Below are 17,856 nucleotides of genomic sequence, written 5' to 3'. Positions count from 1 at the left end.
TTTTTCTTTTTTTGTGATATAGCGAGGACACATCAAATACATTCTATAAATAGTTCGCGATACAATTTCCAAGTGTAACTGGTACACGGCTTTCATTGACAAACATCTACTTATAAGTAGTTCGTTGCGGTCGCCAGAGGATCAACACGTCTGTAATACATGTTTGCATATTGCAAAGCCGAAACAAGAAAATGTCTTCCTCCCAGCACAGCCTTACCGTGAGTACTGACTTTAACAGACAATTGTTGACTTTGAAATGTTATGATAATTATCAGCTAGATACCATGTAGTGGGAGAAACAGAATGTGACATCCCCCAACTCCAAGCGGAAACGTACTTTCATTGTACGACCTATACATATCTTTAACATATCTTTATGCAAACGAACGTTATTCAATACTTGAAAGCCCACAGGCAAGGCAACATTCAAAGTTGACATGAATAGTTTGTAGTTATTGGCATGTTCTCTTCTATAACATGTTTTTCATCTCATAGCCTAATAGATGTACATTGCCAGATTCTGTACTGGAATTTTCTTACATTTTGGATGCTTATGATAGTATAAGTTAAGGTATACCGTTCCTAGAGTCGTATAAACAAGACCGAATAAAAGGAAACGTAATTCATGCTCTACACTATCAATGTTACTTTAGTGACAAATTCTGTTGTTTCTTGGTATACCTGCATACCGGCCAGATTCAACAGATATGAGAGAGAGAGAGAGAGAGAGAGGAGAGAGAGAGAGAGAGAGAGAGAGAGAGAGAGAGAGAGAGAGAGAGAGAGAGAGAGAGAGAGAGAGAGAGAGAGAGAGAGAGAGAGAGAGAGAGAGAGAGAGATTATAGGTAACAGTAGTGTACGGTTTTAATGTTAAAGGCGCTTTTCCACCTTGTTGAACCTTTATTTGTTGTGCATATGCTACCTGTCATAAATGTAACCGGTATGAAATAAATGAATAGTGGTGGAGTTCATGTGGGTTTATATCCCTAGATGAGTACTAAATGTATGACGATTTGTAGGAAAACATGTGTCTTCAACACTTTCTTTAACTAAATTCAACACAAACTGTGGATCCTAATCACGATTCCCACAAGAAGAGTTTGCTTAATTGATCAAGGACGGGTCCATGACGACTTAGTGAAACTGACAATAACCTAACTCGACAAAAGCAATCTTAACAGACAACGACGAAATCGTTCATGACAAATTTATTCGAAAACCAAACCCAGTATATATATTTGGCCCACTAGGGACACTAATGTCCACTGTTCTTGAAGGTGTTTTATTAGCATAACTTGATTCACTACCCTAGGCCAATTATTTCTGCTAAAAAATGTAGGTATTTAAAAATCTTCATCATGCCTTATACATTACAAGCGTATTAAATAAGTATTCCCTTGTGGTGCAAGCCGCTTAATCACCCCCCCCCCCCCCCCCCCCCCCCCACTTTACGGTAGTTATTTGAATAAACTCTGGGCCACTGCCCTCGCACAGCGACATTCCATCAACCATACTGTCGAATATTTGTAGTGATTTGAAATAAGAATTAAAGGTTTCCTTGCTCACCACTTTAAGATTGACGATCAAGCGCATATTTTCGACGAGGGTGAAATGGATATCAAGATCGAAACGGACAAGTTTGGAAAGACCATCAAGTATATGATGTTTAAAGGTCGCCACTACGCCCCTGCATATGTGCCGTCAGTCCTCGAACAAGCGAAGAGCGTATCCATGCGGCCCGATGATATTTACCTCTGTGCTTATCCAAGAACAGGTTATTTTCTCTTTATAACTACCCGATATACATTCAAAGTTTGTGTACATGTACCTGTGAAGTTTTAAGATTAGTAGGTATCTTTTCTCGCCCCATACAATGCCATTCCGTTAATCCGCGTAATGTAATAAGCTTCTGAATATTTACTTTGTAAAAGGAACCATTAACATTGGGAATTGTTTCACTGCCGAACTGTAATTTATAACAAACAACAAACAAACAAAAACACCTACCTATGTTTAGACGCATAACTAAAAATCTAATGAAAAACGTCAGAGGAACATTCACCTGGAATATTAAAGAAATTATAAAATTTCTGTAAAATGTATTAGAAGATATTTTACCTAGTCCTTCATGACAGAATATAGTGGAATATGTTCTCCATACTTGAGGCAAAATCCACCTTTTTCAAGCTGTCTCCATGCTGTAGCCACTTCGTGACGCCCACAAGGCTTCAATCGCTACTATTACTTTACACAATAACCATAATACAGGGATATACAGTATTATGCATCTGTCCTGTACCAGTGTTAATGTTTATTTATGAATTTGTTATAATTTATTAAGTTTATAATATTTATTTAAAGAAGATCTTTTTGTAGGAACTCACTGGGTTTTCGAAATGGTGAACATGCTCTTGAATGGAACGGCTGAAACCATTCAAGCATCCAAGGGGAAGCACCATTTAGAGGTGGTGGCGCATGGTTTGAGTGAGCTCCCTTCACCAAGGTTTATCGATACCCACTTCCGACTGTCTGATGCTCCCGAGGAGCTGAAAGAAAAGAAGTGCAAGGTTATCTACAATCTTCGTGATCCCAGAGACGTGGCAGTGTCCCTCTATCACGCCTATGTTGATATGCAGGTCCTGGAATGCGAGTGCTCTTTTGAAGGTTTCTTGTATTTGTTTCTGGAAGGAAAAGGTGTGCAGAATATTTTTATGTTATGAAACATATCACAACCTACGGGTCATTGAATGTTTTAGATACAGAACATCCACTTCATGTTACAGAGAACACGTTTATTATCTGTACCACTGTTGTCCTACCCTTAACGCTGTTGTATGAAACCTGTACCGTTGCAAACATATATACTGCATGGCAGTGTAACTCCCTTTTTGTTCTCTATGGTTTCAGCTGAAGTCGATGGTGTGTTTCCTCATTGGCTTGATGCTGAGGAATTTCTTAAAGAGAACCCAGATATTCCCGTTCATTTCAACATTTATGAAGAAACTCTAAAGGTGGTTAGATGAACTGAAGAGTTGATCGGTCTTCTACTAACTTTATCTATCAGTTAGAAAACTGTATGTCCTGAAGGTAAATGTTATGCGGTTATATAAGATCTGTCCATCCCTGTTCAGAATATTTTTCTGTCTATTCCAGAACACAATTTATGTTTGTATTTAATTTGAACATAATCACTAAACATTTTATGTTGTAAACGTACTATTCTGTGTTAATAGAATCCCCAGTTGGCTGTGCAACGCCTGTCTGATTTTCTTGGTCTGCCACGAAATAATGAACTTTGCAAAGCCATTGCCGACAAATGCCACTTTTCCAACATGAAGAAAGACAAAGACAAATTTGCCATAAAAGTGGATGGGAAAAACATACTATATCGGAAAGGTACGTTTACATCATCGAACAGTAAGTGCCGCTGGAATGACAGTGTTTTGTGTTAAAGATGACCATAAAAAGACCGTTTAATGACGAATACTTGATATGTTATATACGATTGGGTTGAATAAGGATACCTTGGAGCAGGCCCCTTCCGGAACCAGACGGTGATTTTGTTTGTTATATATATTCACTTTTGCTATGTTACTAAGAGGCTAATTGAAAACGGATGCAACTTACAGTGATCAATACAACTCGGGACCGTACAAGTACGAAACTCTGATTAGACTGAGTAAGACACTCCGACCGGTCAGTACTAAACATGTGGGAAATAGGTTAGTATTTTAGTAAAGGGATCATGTGAAAAACACACATAACAATAGTGGTCGTTACAAATCTCCATTCTGTTTGCATCTCTGCAAAGGGTGATTCAGGTCAGACGTATATTACGATCCGAAACATACTGATTCCATTCGTTTATACTTGCTATATTAATGGCATAATATTTTAAGCATTCTTTAGTTGTAAATATTCATATTTGTTTATTGACAGGCACTGCTGGCGACTGGAAGAACTATTTCACAGATCAAATGCTGGAGGACTACTATCGAGTGTATGAAGAAAAGCTGTCCGGCTCAAGATTCTATGAACTGTACGCTAGAAAACCATGAAAAGACCTCTTGTCCCGCGAAAAAATCCATTCATCAGCGAATCTTCAGTATTCATTGTACTGAAAAATTAAGTTAATAGGCCGATAGGTTCGGATACCGGGGTGGGCACATGTGCGTAGTATCCTTGGACAAGATACTAAGATCCACATTGTCTCAGTTCACCTAGCTGTAAAATGGGTACCCGTGAGGATGTGCTGGCAACATGGGTGTTTACGTCTTTGCGCCTATCAGGCATCATGACTGTATGACCACTAAGGAGTTGAAAAACTATCGGAAAGAATGGTAGTGTCATATGCCCGGCGATAGTAATGTACACAGCGCCTTGAGCAGACAATGAGCCTGGATATGAACGCCATATAAGGGGACTTTTACTATTACTGTTATGTTCAGGAACATTGTTGCACAACCTCAGAACATACTGGCCACACAGTATTCCGAAACGTTTTCCGTATTGCTGGGGTTATATACGTTTGGTGTCAAATGGCCTGTGCTAAGTGATTCTAAAGACAACTGCCCACACAATGGGCCAGTAATCACCCTTGGCAGTCATGAGTGGAATCCGAGTCTGTAGTTATCTCCTCTTTTAAAAGTGGATGTACTCCAGCACTTGAAGCATTTACGATGTATGTCCCAGGGACTCATTCTGGCCAGATTCACGGAGAGAATACAGCCTCGCTTCGATTAAAAAAAACAAGCTTACAGAACAAAATATATAGAACAGTTAACCAAAGGTTCAACTCGTATGAGAGTGTTGTGTGGATGTGCTATACCTGCTGACGAAAAAATGATTTAGTTGAATCGTTACCAAAATGGCTAACAAACAGATTGTTTCCAGAATTGTTTACTTTCTATTTCCCCCGTGTTTGACTATATTTTTGCCCTTTCAAAGCTTACCATGTTAGGCCGTGAAGACCCGGGTTAGAACTGATCTTCAGTATCCCGTGCATGTCGTAAGAGGTGACCAACGCGATCGAATGGACAGACTCGCTCAGTTGGTTGACACATATCATCTTCTACCAATTCGTAGATCGATGCTCATACTATTGATCAATGGATTTTCTGGTTCAGACTTGATTATTTACACCCACCCACCATTTAACCGGAATATTGCTAAGTGAAACGTAAAACTAAACTCACTCATATGTTAGTTTTGCACAGGTTTACATTTTTACCTGACATGTTTGATTAATGCTTGAAATTAACATGTAGTAATTCACATAGCTCATATTGTCAAGGCACATGATACATGGACATGAAAAGTACTAACTAGCTTCATTTAAGTCCTTTACAACCATGTTGCATTTACATGAGTACTTTAGAAGCTGGTTATATTGTCATTTGTGCATTGAAAATATGTCATATGGTGTGAATCTGGTGGAGATTATGATGAAGTTTACAGATTGACCTGATAAAGAAAATGACCCATTCAATTCATACTAAATGTGTGTGTGAGAGAGATACTACAGGATGTTATTCAAACATGGTTTATCATAGTTTCATTTATCGAAAATTTTTGAAACTTAATTGGTCCTGAAAAAACAATTTGACAGAATTGTGACCACCAGATTGTATAATTACAGTCAGGCCCTGGTGGTGATCGTGGTGGAAGAGCATTAATGTCATTATTTAAAACAGGTCAGAGCATTCAACTGTGATAATAAAATCGTCCAAAGGCTGCTGTTGACTTTTAGTTGGCAGGAAATATGTGCCCCTATAACCCAGGAGGTCAGGGAAATTATGGCTTATGGCACAGTGTAATGGTTGCCATCAACTGTCCCCCTTATAATGGTAATTTACTCCTTTTGATATTGCACCGTAATTTTCTCTACAATTGCCTTAGGTTTCACAATGATCTGATATCAGTCAATACATGGTAAATATCCATATGAACGAAAAAGACAGACACTCTGATATGTTTTATATTTATTTTACAGGTATTTTTGGAGTAGATGTTTTTTCCCAACAGGGATGCTTTCACATAAGATTTATTTGAAGTGTTATGATATGTAGGCATTTTACTGAGACATCTGCTCAGATATGAACATTAATCTGCAGTCAGTAATTTGTATGTAATCAACGATTTGAAGAATTTCTTTTAATTTCTAGAATGGTAGTATAGCATTGGAAATATTGACCCAATCATGGATATACTATCAACAACCAAGTCAGCAATACGCGTAGTGGCACGTCACACCCATGTATCGTGTTCAAACTTCTTCCTTCTTTCCGTGTTGGACTTGATCTTCAGCACCCCATGCCTGTTGTAAGAGGCAATTAACGGGATCAGTTGACAGACTCACTGACTTGCCTGACACGTGTCATCATAACCCAATGACGTTGAACGATGCTCATGCTGTTGATCACAGCTGATCATGCTGTTGATTGTTTACAGACCGGCATCATACAGTATAAATATTGATGAGTCCAACACAAAACTAAACTCAATCACTCTTTCTTGCACATCTTAGACATGGAAATTAAAAATTTTGTTGGCCATTACGTTTTTATTTATATTTAGTTTGATTACGTTTTTCTGTTTGACGGCCATTATTTCTCAACCCCTTGCGTTGCTGTGTTTAGCAATGTCCCACGTTGTTGGTGTCTGACGACACGAATGATTCCAGCTCTCAAGCCTGACCACTCAGTCCAGCAAAGTTGACTCACATGAAATGAGCGCTATTTATCTCTTCTATGTCCGGTCACAACATAAATATGTGGCATCCTTATAATTCCATTGCGTACTACATCTGCACAGTATCGGGTTATTTTTCAGGCAGCTAGAATAAAGGTGCAGCCTTCAACTCAGTCCATACAGGTAAAATAAAATGCAAACGAGAAATGTTTTTATCTCTTTTCGCCAGCTTCCTGAGATAATTGAATAATCAATTCCGACTGGAGATCAACAAAGGAAGGCACTACAACATCGATAAAATAAACCGGCGTTGTACAATATGTAATAACGGAGTCGAAGACGAATACCATTTTATGTATCTTTTCCCGGTCCGTGATGAACTCAGAATCAAATATTTACCTACATCTAATTCTGCATCCACACGTGACTTTAAGAAGATTTTATCTTGCAGAAATCCTACTACCCAATTTCGCATTGACTTATGTAAACATCATGCTTTGATACTACGCCACACTTTGTTTTGTTGAATTATATTTCTGTTCAACCCATGCGTATCTCTATACTGACATATACACGTAACTCTTTTGTATATGGGCCTATGGCCTTTTGTGCAATGAAGCACTGACTGATTACGAACTTGAAACTATCATGAACACATTTCTCTTGACCAACTGGTCCGGTGGGGTAGCTGAGTGGTTAACGAGTACGTTCGAAACGCCGAAGACCAGCGTTCGATTCCTCACTTGGGTACAACATGTGAAGCCTATTGTGAAGCTCTTTTCTGGGTCTCCCCGCCGTGACCCGCAATTGCAACATTCATCCTCAGTATAGTTCAACAACTAGATGCGAGCAGGCCAATGAATTCTTCTCTATGATTTCTAATGTTCCCGTTTTCAACATCAGACAAAATGTGTCGGTCTGCGTTGAGGCGAGATGAGTAGATTAGTCTTCTAGCCCTTACTCTCACTGTGTTGAGTCGTTGTCACAGTGATACACATATTTATCTTACAACCTATATGGGCTGCTGGAGAGTGTGGCGTTTGTAGTTATCACGAAGAATATATTTGCCAAATGTAATTATATTTGACACGTATTCACCCAAAAGGTGCTTTGCGTGCACACACCGGACAATGGAGTAACCCTACAGATAAGTTCAAATATAAAGGAGCTCGGTATGTTTCATTGTTGTATAACGAGGAATCTCATTGAGTCTAATACGAGTATGCTTTATTTCCGTTGTATTATCACGATGAAGGTCACGTGTACACGTGTAACTGTTGAGAATATCTAAGGTCAGGGAATGTTCTACATTGCTTGTATCAGTCTACTGCAGAGTGCGTCAGTGCATCAAGAAGTATATGTTATTTGCTTGCCTAATATAACAGAGGATGGCTACATCACAGCAAATTCTTACCGTGAGTAACGTTTTCAGTGTCCAGCAGGGCAGGACTGAAATGAAATGACATTCAAAGAACAGTAATTTGTACATTGGCTACACCAAATAACAGTGATTCATGTGGAGAGTTCTGGTATTTGAAAACTCGTCTGATCGATGAGTTCTGAGGTAAGTGAAATTATCCTAGATTGTCTTGGTGTTGCTCAAAACTGACGAAACAATGAAATGCAAGCGTCTTCAAAACGTCTTTCAGGATGCTTGTTGAACTGTTGATTACCGCCAGTGCTGTCCAGATGGTCACCACTGTAAGCATGCCTGATGGTACAATGGAAGCAGAAGTGAGCGTATTGTCGAATGTCTGAACTGCATAACGTTGCGTGCGACACCACCAACCAACGACTCCAACTGTTTGTGTAGAGCTGTATATTTGGCATCTTGGTTCTATTCAGTTACGCTTTGACGAAATACGTCTGTCTTCTTGACATGACGTCCAGCCTGTACAGCATTCCTTTGCTTCCCCGGTGTACGTTTTACGAGATGACATTGCGTTCAATGAATGTGTGAATGAGTGGGCGAGTTGGGTTTAAAATCACTTTTAGCAATGTTCCAGCAATACCACGGAACGGTACACTCGAAATTGGTTTCACGCAATGTGCGACACATGTGGTAAATGGAACCCGTGCGAACGCCCTACCCACTGGGCTACCCCACCACCAAAGTTTCAAAGACCATGAAAATGACTCGTTTTGTTTTGCCCCGTTTATGCTTGAAGTGTAAACACAGTGTCAAGTCATTGACTTTACAGCAAATCCTGGCATTGCGTAAACGATATTTACAGCTAAATGAGTGAATGAATTACAAGATCAGTCTGTGATGTTCACACAGAAATACGACTGTACCGTTAAGGAAGGATAACAATATATGGAGTTCTTCACTGCAATGAACGGGACGTTTTCCACCACATCAAGAAGAGTAACACATTAAAGCAACTATCCAGTCCTAGCAAATTGTGAATTCAAATTGTGTCAGGAGCGATGACTTTCCATGAGCAATACGTTTGAATCGAATATGTTTTCTGATTTGAAATAGTAATTAATAGTTTTCTGGTGTTATTTCAGATGGCCATAACGTGAACAATGTACGAAATGGATATGAAGTCTGAGACGGAACTTGCACTTGCAAATTGTGAACACAAAATGTGTGAGTTCGCAATGAGTTAGCTCCCCGCTCTACAGGTATTTGCACCAAATTCAAATTAGAATTGCAAGTTTTCTTGTGCGTCTATTTCAGATTGAAGGACAAGCGCACAATGTTGACGAGGGTGAAATGGACATCAAGATTGAAACGGACAAGTTTGGCAAGACCATCAAGTACATGATGTTTAGGGGCCGCCACTACATTCCAGGATATGTACCGTCAGTTCTTGAACACATAGAGAACGTTTCTTTGAGGCCTGATGATATATTCCTCTGTGCTTTTCCGAGAACAGGTAATCTGTTAAACTTTTTTCTACTATAACTATTATATGCGATGGTAACGATATTAAAAACGTGTGCACATGTACATCCGATGACAGAGAAGTGATGTGTTCTCCCAATTTGGCACAGTGACACTCAGAGTCTGTAAACATGCCTTATTGGGTAGCTGGAATGCGATAAAATCTGTATTCACACTTGTCAAAACTGGAAGATAATATATAAAAACAGAACCGGTGTCAAAAATAGAATAACAGAAAAAATGTTTATTAGTTGTAGAGGAAGTAGACACGAGGATTGCAAAGCTGGGATATCTTTTATCTTTAGTATTCATATTAGTAATGGTAATCTTGGGAAAGCATATCACTGTATTGAATGGCAGTTATCGTTTCCATCGATAGATACCAACAAACATTGTCCTCTTGTTGCATAAAATAATTAATTCAAAATGTCAGGTAGTTCTTTTCGTAGAAGTAATCATTAACTATTTTTGAAATGGTGTAACTTATTCCGCCATGACGACTGTTCAAAGGACTTAATGTTAGTTCATTTTGTGCTAACTGGTATTCTCCGAATAATTAATTATGAGACATTGCTCCGCGCTGACCAAATTACTGCATGTTGGCGCCTATATCGTCACCATCAATATTGTCACTGTACATGATAAGTACACATACACATGGCATAATATATATGTTCTACACTTTTGTGAATAAATGCTTTAGAGATTAAATAATGATGCATTCACAGGAGCTCACTGGGTATTCGAAATGGTGAATATGCTCTTGGGAGGCAAGGCTGAAACCATTCAGCAATTCAAGGGGAAGCTACAATTAGAGCTTGTGGATGACGAGAGTTTGAGCAAACTCCCTTCTCCACGAGTTGTCAATACCCACTTCCGGTTGTCGGATGCACCACTGGAGATGAAGGAAAAGAAGTGCAAGGTTATCTACAATCTTAGAGACCCGAGAGACATTGCTGTGTCCCTGTATCACGCCTATATCGATCTGAAGGTTTCTGAATGCGAGTGCTCTTTCGAGGGATTTTGGTACCTGTTTCTGGAAGGAAAAGGTGCACAAAATATGTATATGAGTGTGTGCTAATCCTTTTTACATAGGAAAAAGTTCGAGATAATTTCAAGTACAAAGCATTCACTTTGTTTGAAAGAAAGCATGTTAATTAGCTACACCACAAATGAGTGAACGTACTGCATTACTGCTTTATGTAAGACACATCCAGACTTTGTTACTGAAGGTGAAATACTACTGTCTGGTTTCAGTTGAAGTCGATGATTTCATCACTGGCTCGATGCTGAGGAGTTTCTCAAAGATAATCCCGATATTCCTGTTTATTTGAATATTTATGAAGAGACGTTAAAAGTGGGTAAAGCAAGTTTATAATGTGTGTTAGTCTTGTACCTCTTTAATGAAACGTTGTACTCATGAAGCTGAAAAAATGTTATCCATATTTGATGGGATCAAATGTTAGCTGAAGTCGATAGTCTAGTTCATCACAGAATGTGATAAAACCATTAAAATGTGTGTTAGGCTTGTATCTCGTTGAGTGGGAGTTTAGAAGTTAGGATGTACAATACTGACCAAAGTTTGTCAATGACAATATATTTTCATTTCGTGACTGCGACGTTTCCATACAATTTATCAGATTAACAAATCACTATTGCTCGTGTTGTTCTACTCCTTATGAAGTGGAGTTGTAAATTCCAGACCAAAACTGAATTGGTACGTCTGTTAATCGATTTTTATCGATGTTACCTATTAATAATAGCACAAAAACGAAACTAAGGGTCACGTCCTCCTTCATCTTTCTGTGAGTGGACAAGTATTTATGTCAGTCTGATGTGGAATGAAAGCGTCAAGTGACGCAGTAAAGTCAAAGCTTATAAAAAAAAGCTGATTGTCTACTACTTGTTGGAATGATGAAGGTGTTGAACGTAATAACCAAGTACAACTATTTTTCTTTGTCTGTAGAATCCCTTGGTGGCTGTGCAAAGACTCTCTGACTTCCTCGGTCTGAAAACAAACGATGAATTGTGTCAAGCGATTGCCGACAAATGTCACATTTCTAACATGAGAAAAGATAAAGAAAAATACTCTATTCAAGCTGATGGGAAAAGCCTGCTATATCGAAAAGGTAAGTTGTTTGATTTCATTTAACATGCGTTCTAGAAGAATAAAACGCCTAACAGCGAATGTAGAGTAATTATGGTTTCATGTGAAACATGGCTGCCCAAAAAAGCTGTTCGAAATATATACACGTCAGGTGATATTTAATCCAGCAAAATCAGGAAACGTGATAAGTTTTCAGTTGACCAAAGTCCTCGCGGAAAGAGCAACAGGATGCAGTGTTAGACGGGCATGGAACGATTGATACACATATTTATATTAACAACCAGTTTCATAAAAATGCAAAATGTTTACGCATCAGATGGTACAATAGCAGGTAAATATGATAATATTACACCAAAATAAAAAACTGTCGAGGTTGAAACTCTTGAGGGTGACTTTATGATAATGAAATAACGCTAGCTGTTAAATCAATGAAAAATAACAAAAACCCAGGAATAAATGGTTTCCAAATATAATTCTTCAAGTGTTTCTGGAACGATTTTCATGTTTGGATTTGTATATACATATTAGAAACATTAAGGCAAAACATGTTAAGTCCAACGATTAACAGAGGCGTCATCACATGCATTCCAAAAGCTAACAACAGTAGACAGTTGTTAAAAAAATGGCTCCCAATTTCCCTTCTGAATCCTGTGTATAAAATACTCAGCACATGTATAGTCAATAGAATTTTAAAAAAACAACAACAACTTTGAATACTCTTATTCATGAAACTCAAACAGGGTTTATTCATGGAAGGTGTATTAGAGAGACTGCTATATGATATTATGTACTGTTGTTACTTATTGACTTTGAAAAAGCCTTTGACACTGTCTCTAAAGAATTTATAATTCTAACAATAGGAAAGTTTGGCTTTGGACCCAATATGGAAAAATGGATCAAAATATTAATCGATAATCCTACATCATGTGTTATACAAAATGGTAATTTATTGTTACGAGTGTGTATTTCCTGTATATTTTGTTATTAATTCTGTAATAATTATTATTGGGTCACAACATTGTGTTTTGAATAATAATTATGATGGGTCACATTTCGTTTAAATAGATGGTCAACACTTTTAGGATTTGGGTTCTCCGGAATTTATGTGCTCCTAGTTTTCTATGTGTTTACTTCCGGGAGACTTATTCGAGGGCATGCTACAGTGTTGACGATTGTCGTAAGTGCCCGATGCCCGAACATTCGGGAAATGACTTAGTATATAAAAAGGTTGATAGCCGTGTTGAGGGCGACACTCATTCATATTATCTGGAGGGTATACATCACCTCCAATGCTTGATCATCAAAACCCGTCAACGCCTGAATCTACATTATCTGCTGTCAGACCGATCGCTGTGTTTACATTCTGCATAGCTGATTCTCTCTCGCACTAAGACTTTAGTGAGTATATATTGTATTTTGTGACCCAAGGACTTAGATTTTGTCTCTCTTGAATTGTATTTGTAATCAGCATTGTGAAATTGACTTGGGACTTTGTACACCTTGCTCTTGTTGCATAATAATACATAATTTGAACGTTTATGACTTGTGTTTGTTCTGTTTTGCTGGTTCACAAGAAGATTTCTTACATCGTTTGTGACGGTAAATTCTTAACCGTGACATTATCTCAATTGTTTTCACAATGAAAGGGGTTGTAGACTAGGCGACCCGGTCTCTTTCTTTTAGTGGCAGAAATTTTAGGATTAATGATCCATAACAAGAGTGCAATAAAAGGAATTACATTGAATAATATTGAAAGTAAAATTGGACAATATGCAGATGATACTGAATTATTTCTTGATGAATGTGGGGAAAGATTATAGTTAGCAACTGACACCCTCAATAATTTCTACAAAATGTCTGGTTTAAGAATAAACGTATATAAGTAGTATGGATCGGCAGGTAGTAACATGATGTTATTTCAGGATCTTAAACTTGATAGGCACAGTGGGGATTTTGATATACTAGGAATAAAGCTTAACCTGATTTAACCTTTGGTTAATTTATACAAAAAGACTTGAAATTATTAATAGAACTCTAGGGAATTGAAGCCAAAGACATTGGACATTAATAGGGACAATAACGGTTGTTAAAACTTAAGCATTTTCATCAGTGATGCATATAGTCACTTCACTCCCAAACCCTCCAAAGGAATTCATTGATATATTAAACGATATATTTTATACATTCATCTGGAATGATAAGAGGGATAAGATAAACACTTATTATTAAATATGAAGAAGGTGGACTCATGGTAACTAATGGTTAATGTAGAGGTAATCATAAACTCATTAAAACTGTCAGTATTAAATAAATGTCTTCAAAATATAAAGTAAAACACTGGCTCTAGTACCTTTAAATTCAAGGATATTTCTGCTTGGGGCCAATATTGAAAATTATGTGAATATAATCTTAGCATATCACTGATAGGTTTACTTTCAGCTCCAAAGAGATCCAGATATTTCTATGATAAACTTGTAAGTACTGAAAACTCTCCTTCTACAATAGAAAAATGGCAACAACCCTTTGACACATTTTGAACATTTACAGCAATTTTTATATATTTATTGGAAATGTGTATGTTTGAAAATATTCTGGCAGAAGATCAAACAATATATCGAAGAATTTACAGACATTATTGGCGGAAATAATACTTACCTAATGAACCATATACTTCTTGCTGGTACAAATACATCTATGGATCAAGTATTAAAACACCAAGTTATGACTGGATACATTTCTAAAAATACTACGTGATATTTTCAAGACTGAAAAGTTTGCTAATAAGAATAAAAAACTACAAAAAATACTACAATTTGACCAAAAATGGTCACCACTACTGAAATATTTCCAGTATGTATAACATCTACCCATATGAACTTATGTCCTATTGTGTACTTGTATTGTTACATTATGTATTTTGTGCATTTTTGTCTACTGATTTGAAGGGAAGAAATAGAAATGCAAAATAGTTGTGGTGGACGTAAGTAATCTCCAGTCTCCCTGCATCTCTGCAATATATGTGTCAATATAGGTATCAATATATGTGTCAATATATGTATCAATATATGTGTCAATATACGCTTTGTTGACCGTGTACTGTGATCCTCAACATTATGCCTGTGTTTGTTCTCGATTCGTTATATTAACGTTATTTTCTGTACGCAAACTTTCATTAAATTTTGAAATGTTGATATTTATTGATTGTCAGGTATCGTTGGCGATTGGAAGAACTATTTCACTGACCAAATGTTGGACGACTACTATCAAGTGTATGAAGAACAAAATGGCCGGCTCGAGATTCTACAATATGTACGGTTGAAATAACCGCCGACCCGGAGGCCCAGCGCCGGTTGTTATTGTGTCGGGCCGGCAGTTTCAAACATGTGCAGGCCCTTATAGCCTTCAGTAAATTATTGTCAATTTTTGTTTTTCAAATGGAACTATTTTTCCCCTTTTCTTCGGTATTAACCAATGTCAGAACAATGAAGAATCATTTAACTACTGATCATTCTCATTCTTTTAAAAGACAGTGATTTATTTACTGAATTCTGATTAATATCTTATGTGAATGGGTATGATTTAAAGATTGGTAGTGTAGATTCGTAACTTAGATTGTTAGTGTACCCTCAAAGTAACTTGGAAAATGAGCCAATATTCAACCTACCGACACTTACCTTAATCAGTATCTAAAATTCCCGCCAACCCGATCGTTCGGAACAGTCTATTTTCATCTCGGGCGGCCTAATTTCAAACGTTGCCAGTCCAGTGGTATGGTAGATATTTTTACCCCTAAGTTGCCTAACTGGCTAAGAGTATAGTTGACTTTTAGATTAAGAGTATGGTATCAGCAGACAGGTTCAGATGGAATCAAAATTATCACAAAAGATCTGACTTCTTACCCAGGTCCAAACAAGCTTTGAAGAGTGCTGTTGTGTTTCAACAGCATTTAGCTGCAGATGATGATGATGAAGTTCCTGATGCTGAAGAAACTGCACTGCCGACTCAGACAATGACTGAGATTTGTCCGATCTTGATTGTAACTGTGACCAATGGATTCTGAAGCAATAAAAGGTGTCCCCTGTGTTATATTTTACAGGGATGTTGGGCCGTATCAATACGAGCCGATTTTACATCATGCAAGAGAAACTAAACTCCATCGCAATAGAGGCACCATTTCAGCAGCTCATTTCAACTGTTCATTTACTTGGTATTGTGGCCATGTGGTCCAAAGTACAATTGATTGTGACGATATAGCCGTAACAAGTGATAGGAAGATCACATGCACATCATATTTATTTATTTATTTATTTATTTATTTATTTATTTATTTATTTATTTTGTGTGTGTGTTAAGAGATCCGTATAACTTTGACATACATCTTCATCTCATCTTCGAGAACTCCTAGATTACAACATATATACACAGTGCATACAGAAATATTTAAATTGATACATTTTTTGTCTCAATAGATTTACTGTAAGCGAATGCTAAATAATACTAATTAACAGAATGCACGAATAAAAGTCTTATCACGTTGTGCTGTAAGGTATCGTTTAGGCAGTAAAATGATTTGAAATTCGAGTAGTGTGGTTGTTCAAAGTGAGTCATGCCAGACCGGGGAATATATATCGCGGATTATTTGGGGAAAAGTACCGACATACGTTAACATTTGTATTTTTCCTGCCTCTTGCTGTATCAAAAGTCAGTTGTGAAAAATATGTGATGGATATATCTGAAACCCATGTACGTTTACCATTTTTATCCATTTGTTTTTGAGGAATAAATAGTGAGTGAGTGAGTTAACATTTAACGTCACATCGGCAGTATCTCAGCCATATCGTGACGAGAACATTTAATTCTGAAATGAACTATATGCCTATTATAAAACCTGTCAACGAAGGACAGTAAAACAACTAGAATATCACAGAGTAGAGTATAAAACTAGTAACTATACCTAAAACAATTTATCTATAGAGGACAATACAAGATAAAAATGGGCTATAGATTGCTAACAACTGAAGGTAGATCACCATACTAGGGACCATGGGGACTTACAGTACCTTGGCTACCTGCATGGACCCTAGCTGGATTTACACCATCCCCTCAGGAGTCAGCAATTCGGGAAATCTAGCCATTCAGTAAAAAGACATTTATTCTACGATTAAAAACATGGAAAGTTTGAATTTACTTTAAATGTTTGTGGACTTACGTACCCTCTCAGGAGGACAATAGTTTTACAATACTTCAACCCCCTTTGAGGATACAGCCACCAACAAGCACAGTTACCAATTTAAACTTCCGATAATAAAAATTATCTATTTACAATTCATTTAATAAATCTAATTCTTTTAAAAATCCAATAATTAAATGAGAACTGATATTAGTAAAAAGGTCCTTCATACTACGTGATTTAAAATAGGTATCCCTTGTGATGGAATACTCCACGCAGTCAAGCAAGACATGCTTGACCGTGATTCTTTCATCACAAGGGATACAAAACGGAGGATCCTCACCTTTCAAAAGGTATTTATGCGTATATCTGGTGTGACCAATACGACATCGTCGCATAACGACCTCTTCAAATCTGGACTGACAGCTCAAGTAGGTGTAACCAATATACGGTTTTATTTCATGTAATTTATTTATACCTACTTGGGTGTCCCACTTCCTTTGCATCAGATCACGTATATAAGTTCTAATATTCGCTTTGTAATCTGAGTATGGAAGAAGAAGTGATGTCACAGATTTGTTGAGTGCTGCCTTGGCAACAAAATCGGCCATTGTGTTCCCTGAAATGCCTACATGGCTGGGTAACCAACAGAAGACGATGTCGTATTGGCCAGTAGCAAGATCATTATATAATTCAATAATTTCAATTAAAAGTGGATGTTTACAAGAAAGATTTTTAATCGCCTGAAGGCAAGAAAGAGAGTCGGAATAGATTATATATTGTTTATGTTTATGGCGTCTTTGAATATATTTAAGAGCTGTTAATATGGCGTTAGCCTCAGCGGTAAAAATAGAACTGTTGTCTGGTAATCTAGAAGATATTGTTCTGGATCCAATGACAGTGGCACAAGCTACTGCGCCACCGTCCTTGGACCCATCTGTAAATAAGGATTTATAACTGCTATATTTATGTTTCAATTGATTATATTCTTGTTTATAC

The 17,856-nt window shown here is 37.4% G+C and overlaps 1 protein-coding gene and 1 pseudogene across 1 annotated transcript; both read left to right on the top strand.

Annotated features, from left to right (window-relative positions):
• Nucleotides 1–120: 120 nt before the first annotated feature.
• LOC137261726 (sulfotransferase 1B1-like) lies at nt 121–5,731 on the top strand. The gene is made up of 6 exons (XM_067799510.1): nt 121–218; nt 1,573–1,771; nt 2,374–2,691; nt 2,905–3,008; nt 3,231–3,393; nt 3,937–5,731. Exons 1-6 carry the CDS (start codon nt 192–194, stop codon nt 4,053–4,055), a joined length of 930 nt encoding a protein of 309 aa, XP_067655611.1. The 5' UTR covers nt 121–191; the 3' UTR covers nt 4,056–5,731.
• Nucleotides 5,732–8,035: 2,304 nt separating this feature from the next.
• Nucleotides 8,036–15,747, top strand: LOC137260699 (sulfotransferase 1B1-like; annotated as a pseudogene).
• The last annotated feature ends 2,109 nt before the right edge of the window (nt 15,748–17,856 follow it).

Source organism: Haliotis asinina, chromosome 14 (assembly GCF_037392515.1).
Source record: "Haliotis asinina isolate JCU_RB_2024 chromosome 14, JCU_Hal_asi_v2, whole genome shotgun sequence".
NCBI classification, from domain to species: domain Eukaryota; kingdom Metazoa; phylum Mollusca; class Gastropoda; order Lepetellida; family Haliotidae; genus Haliotis; species Haliotis asinina.
This window is presented reverse-complemented; position numbering and strand designations above follow the sequence as displayed.

Coding starts and splice junctions, on each gene's coding strand:
- LOC137261726 (XM_067799510.1), top strand. CDS start 192: ATGTCTTCCTCCCAGCACAGCCTTACC. Junction 1,772..2,373: donor CTGTGCTTATCCAAGAACAG/GTTATTTTCTCT, acceptor ATCTTTTTGTAG/GAACTCACTGGGTTTTCGAA. Junction 3,394..3,936: donor AAACATACTATATCGGAAAG/GTACGTTTACAT, acceptor GTTTATTGACAG/GCACTGCTGGCGACTGGAAG.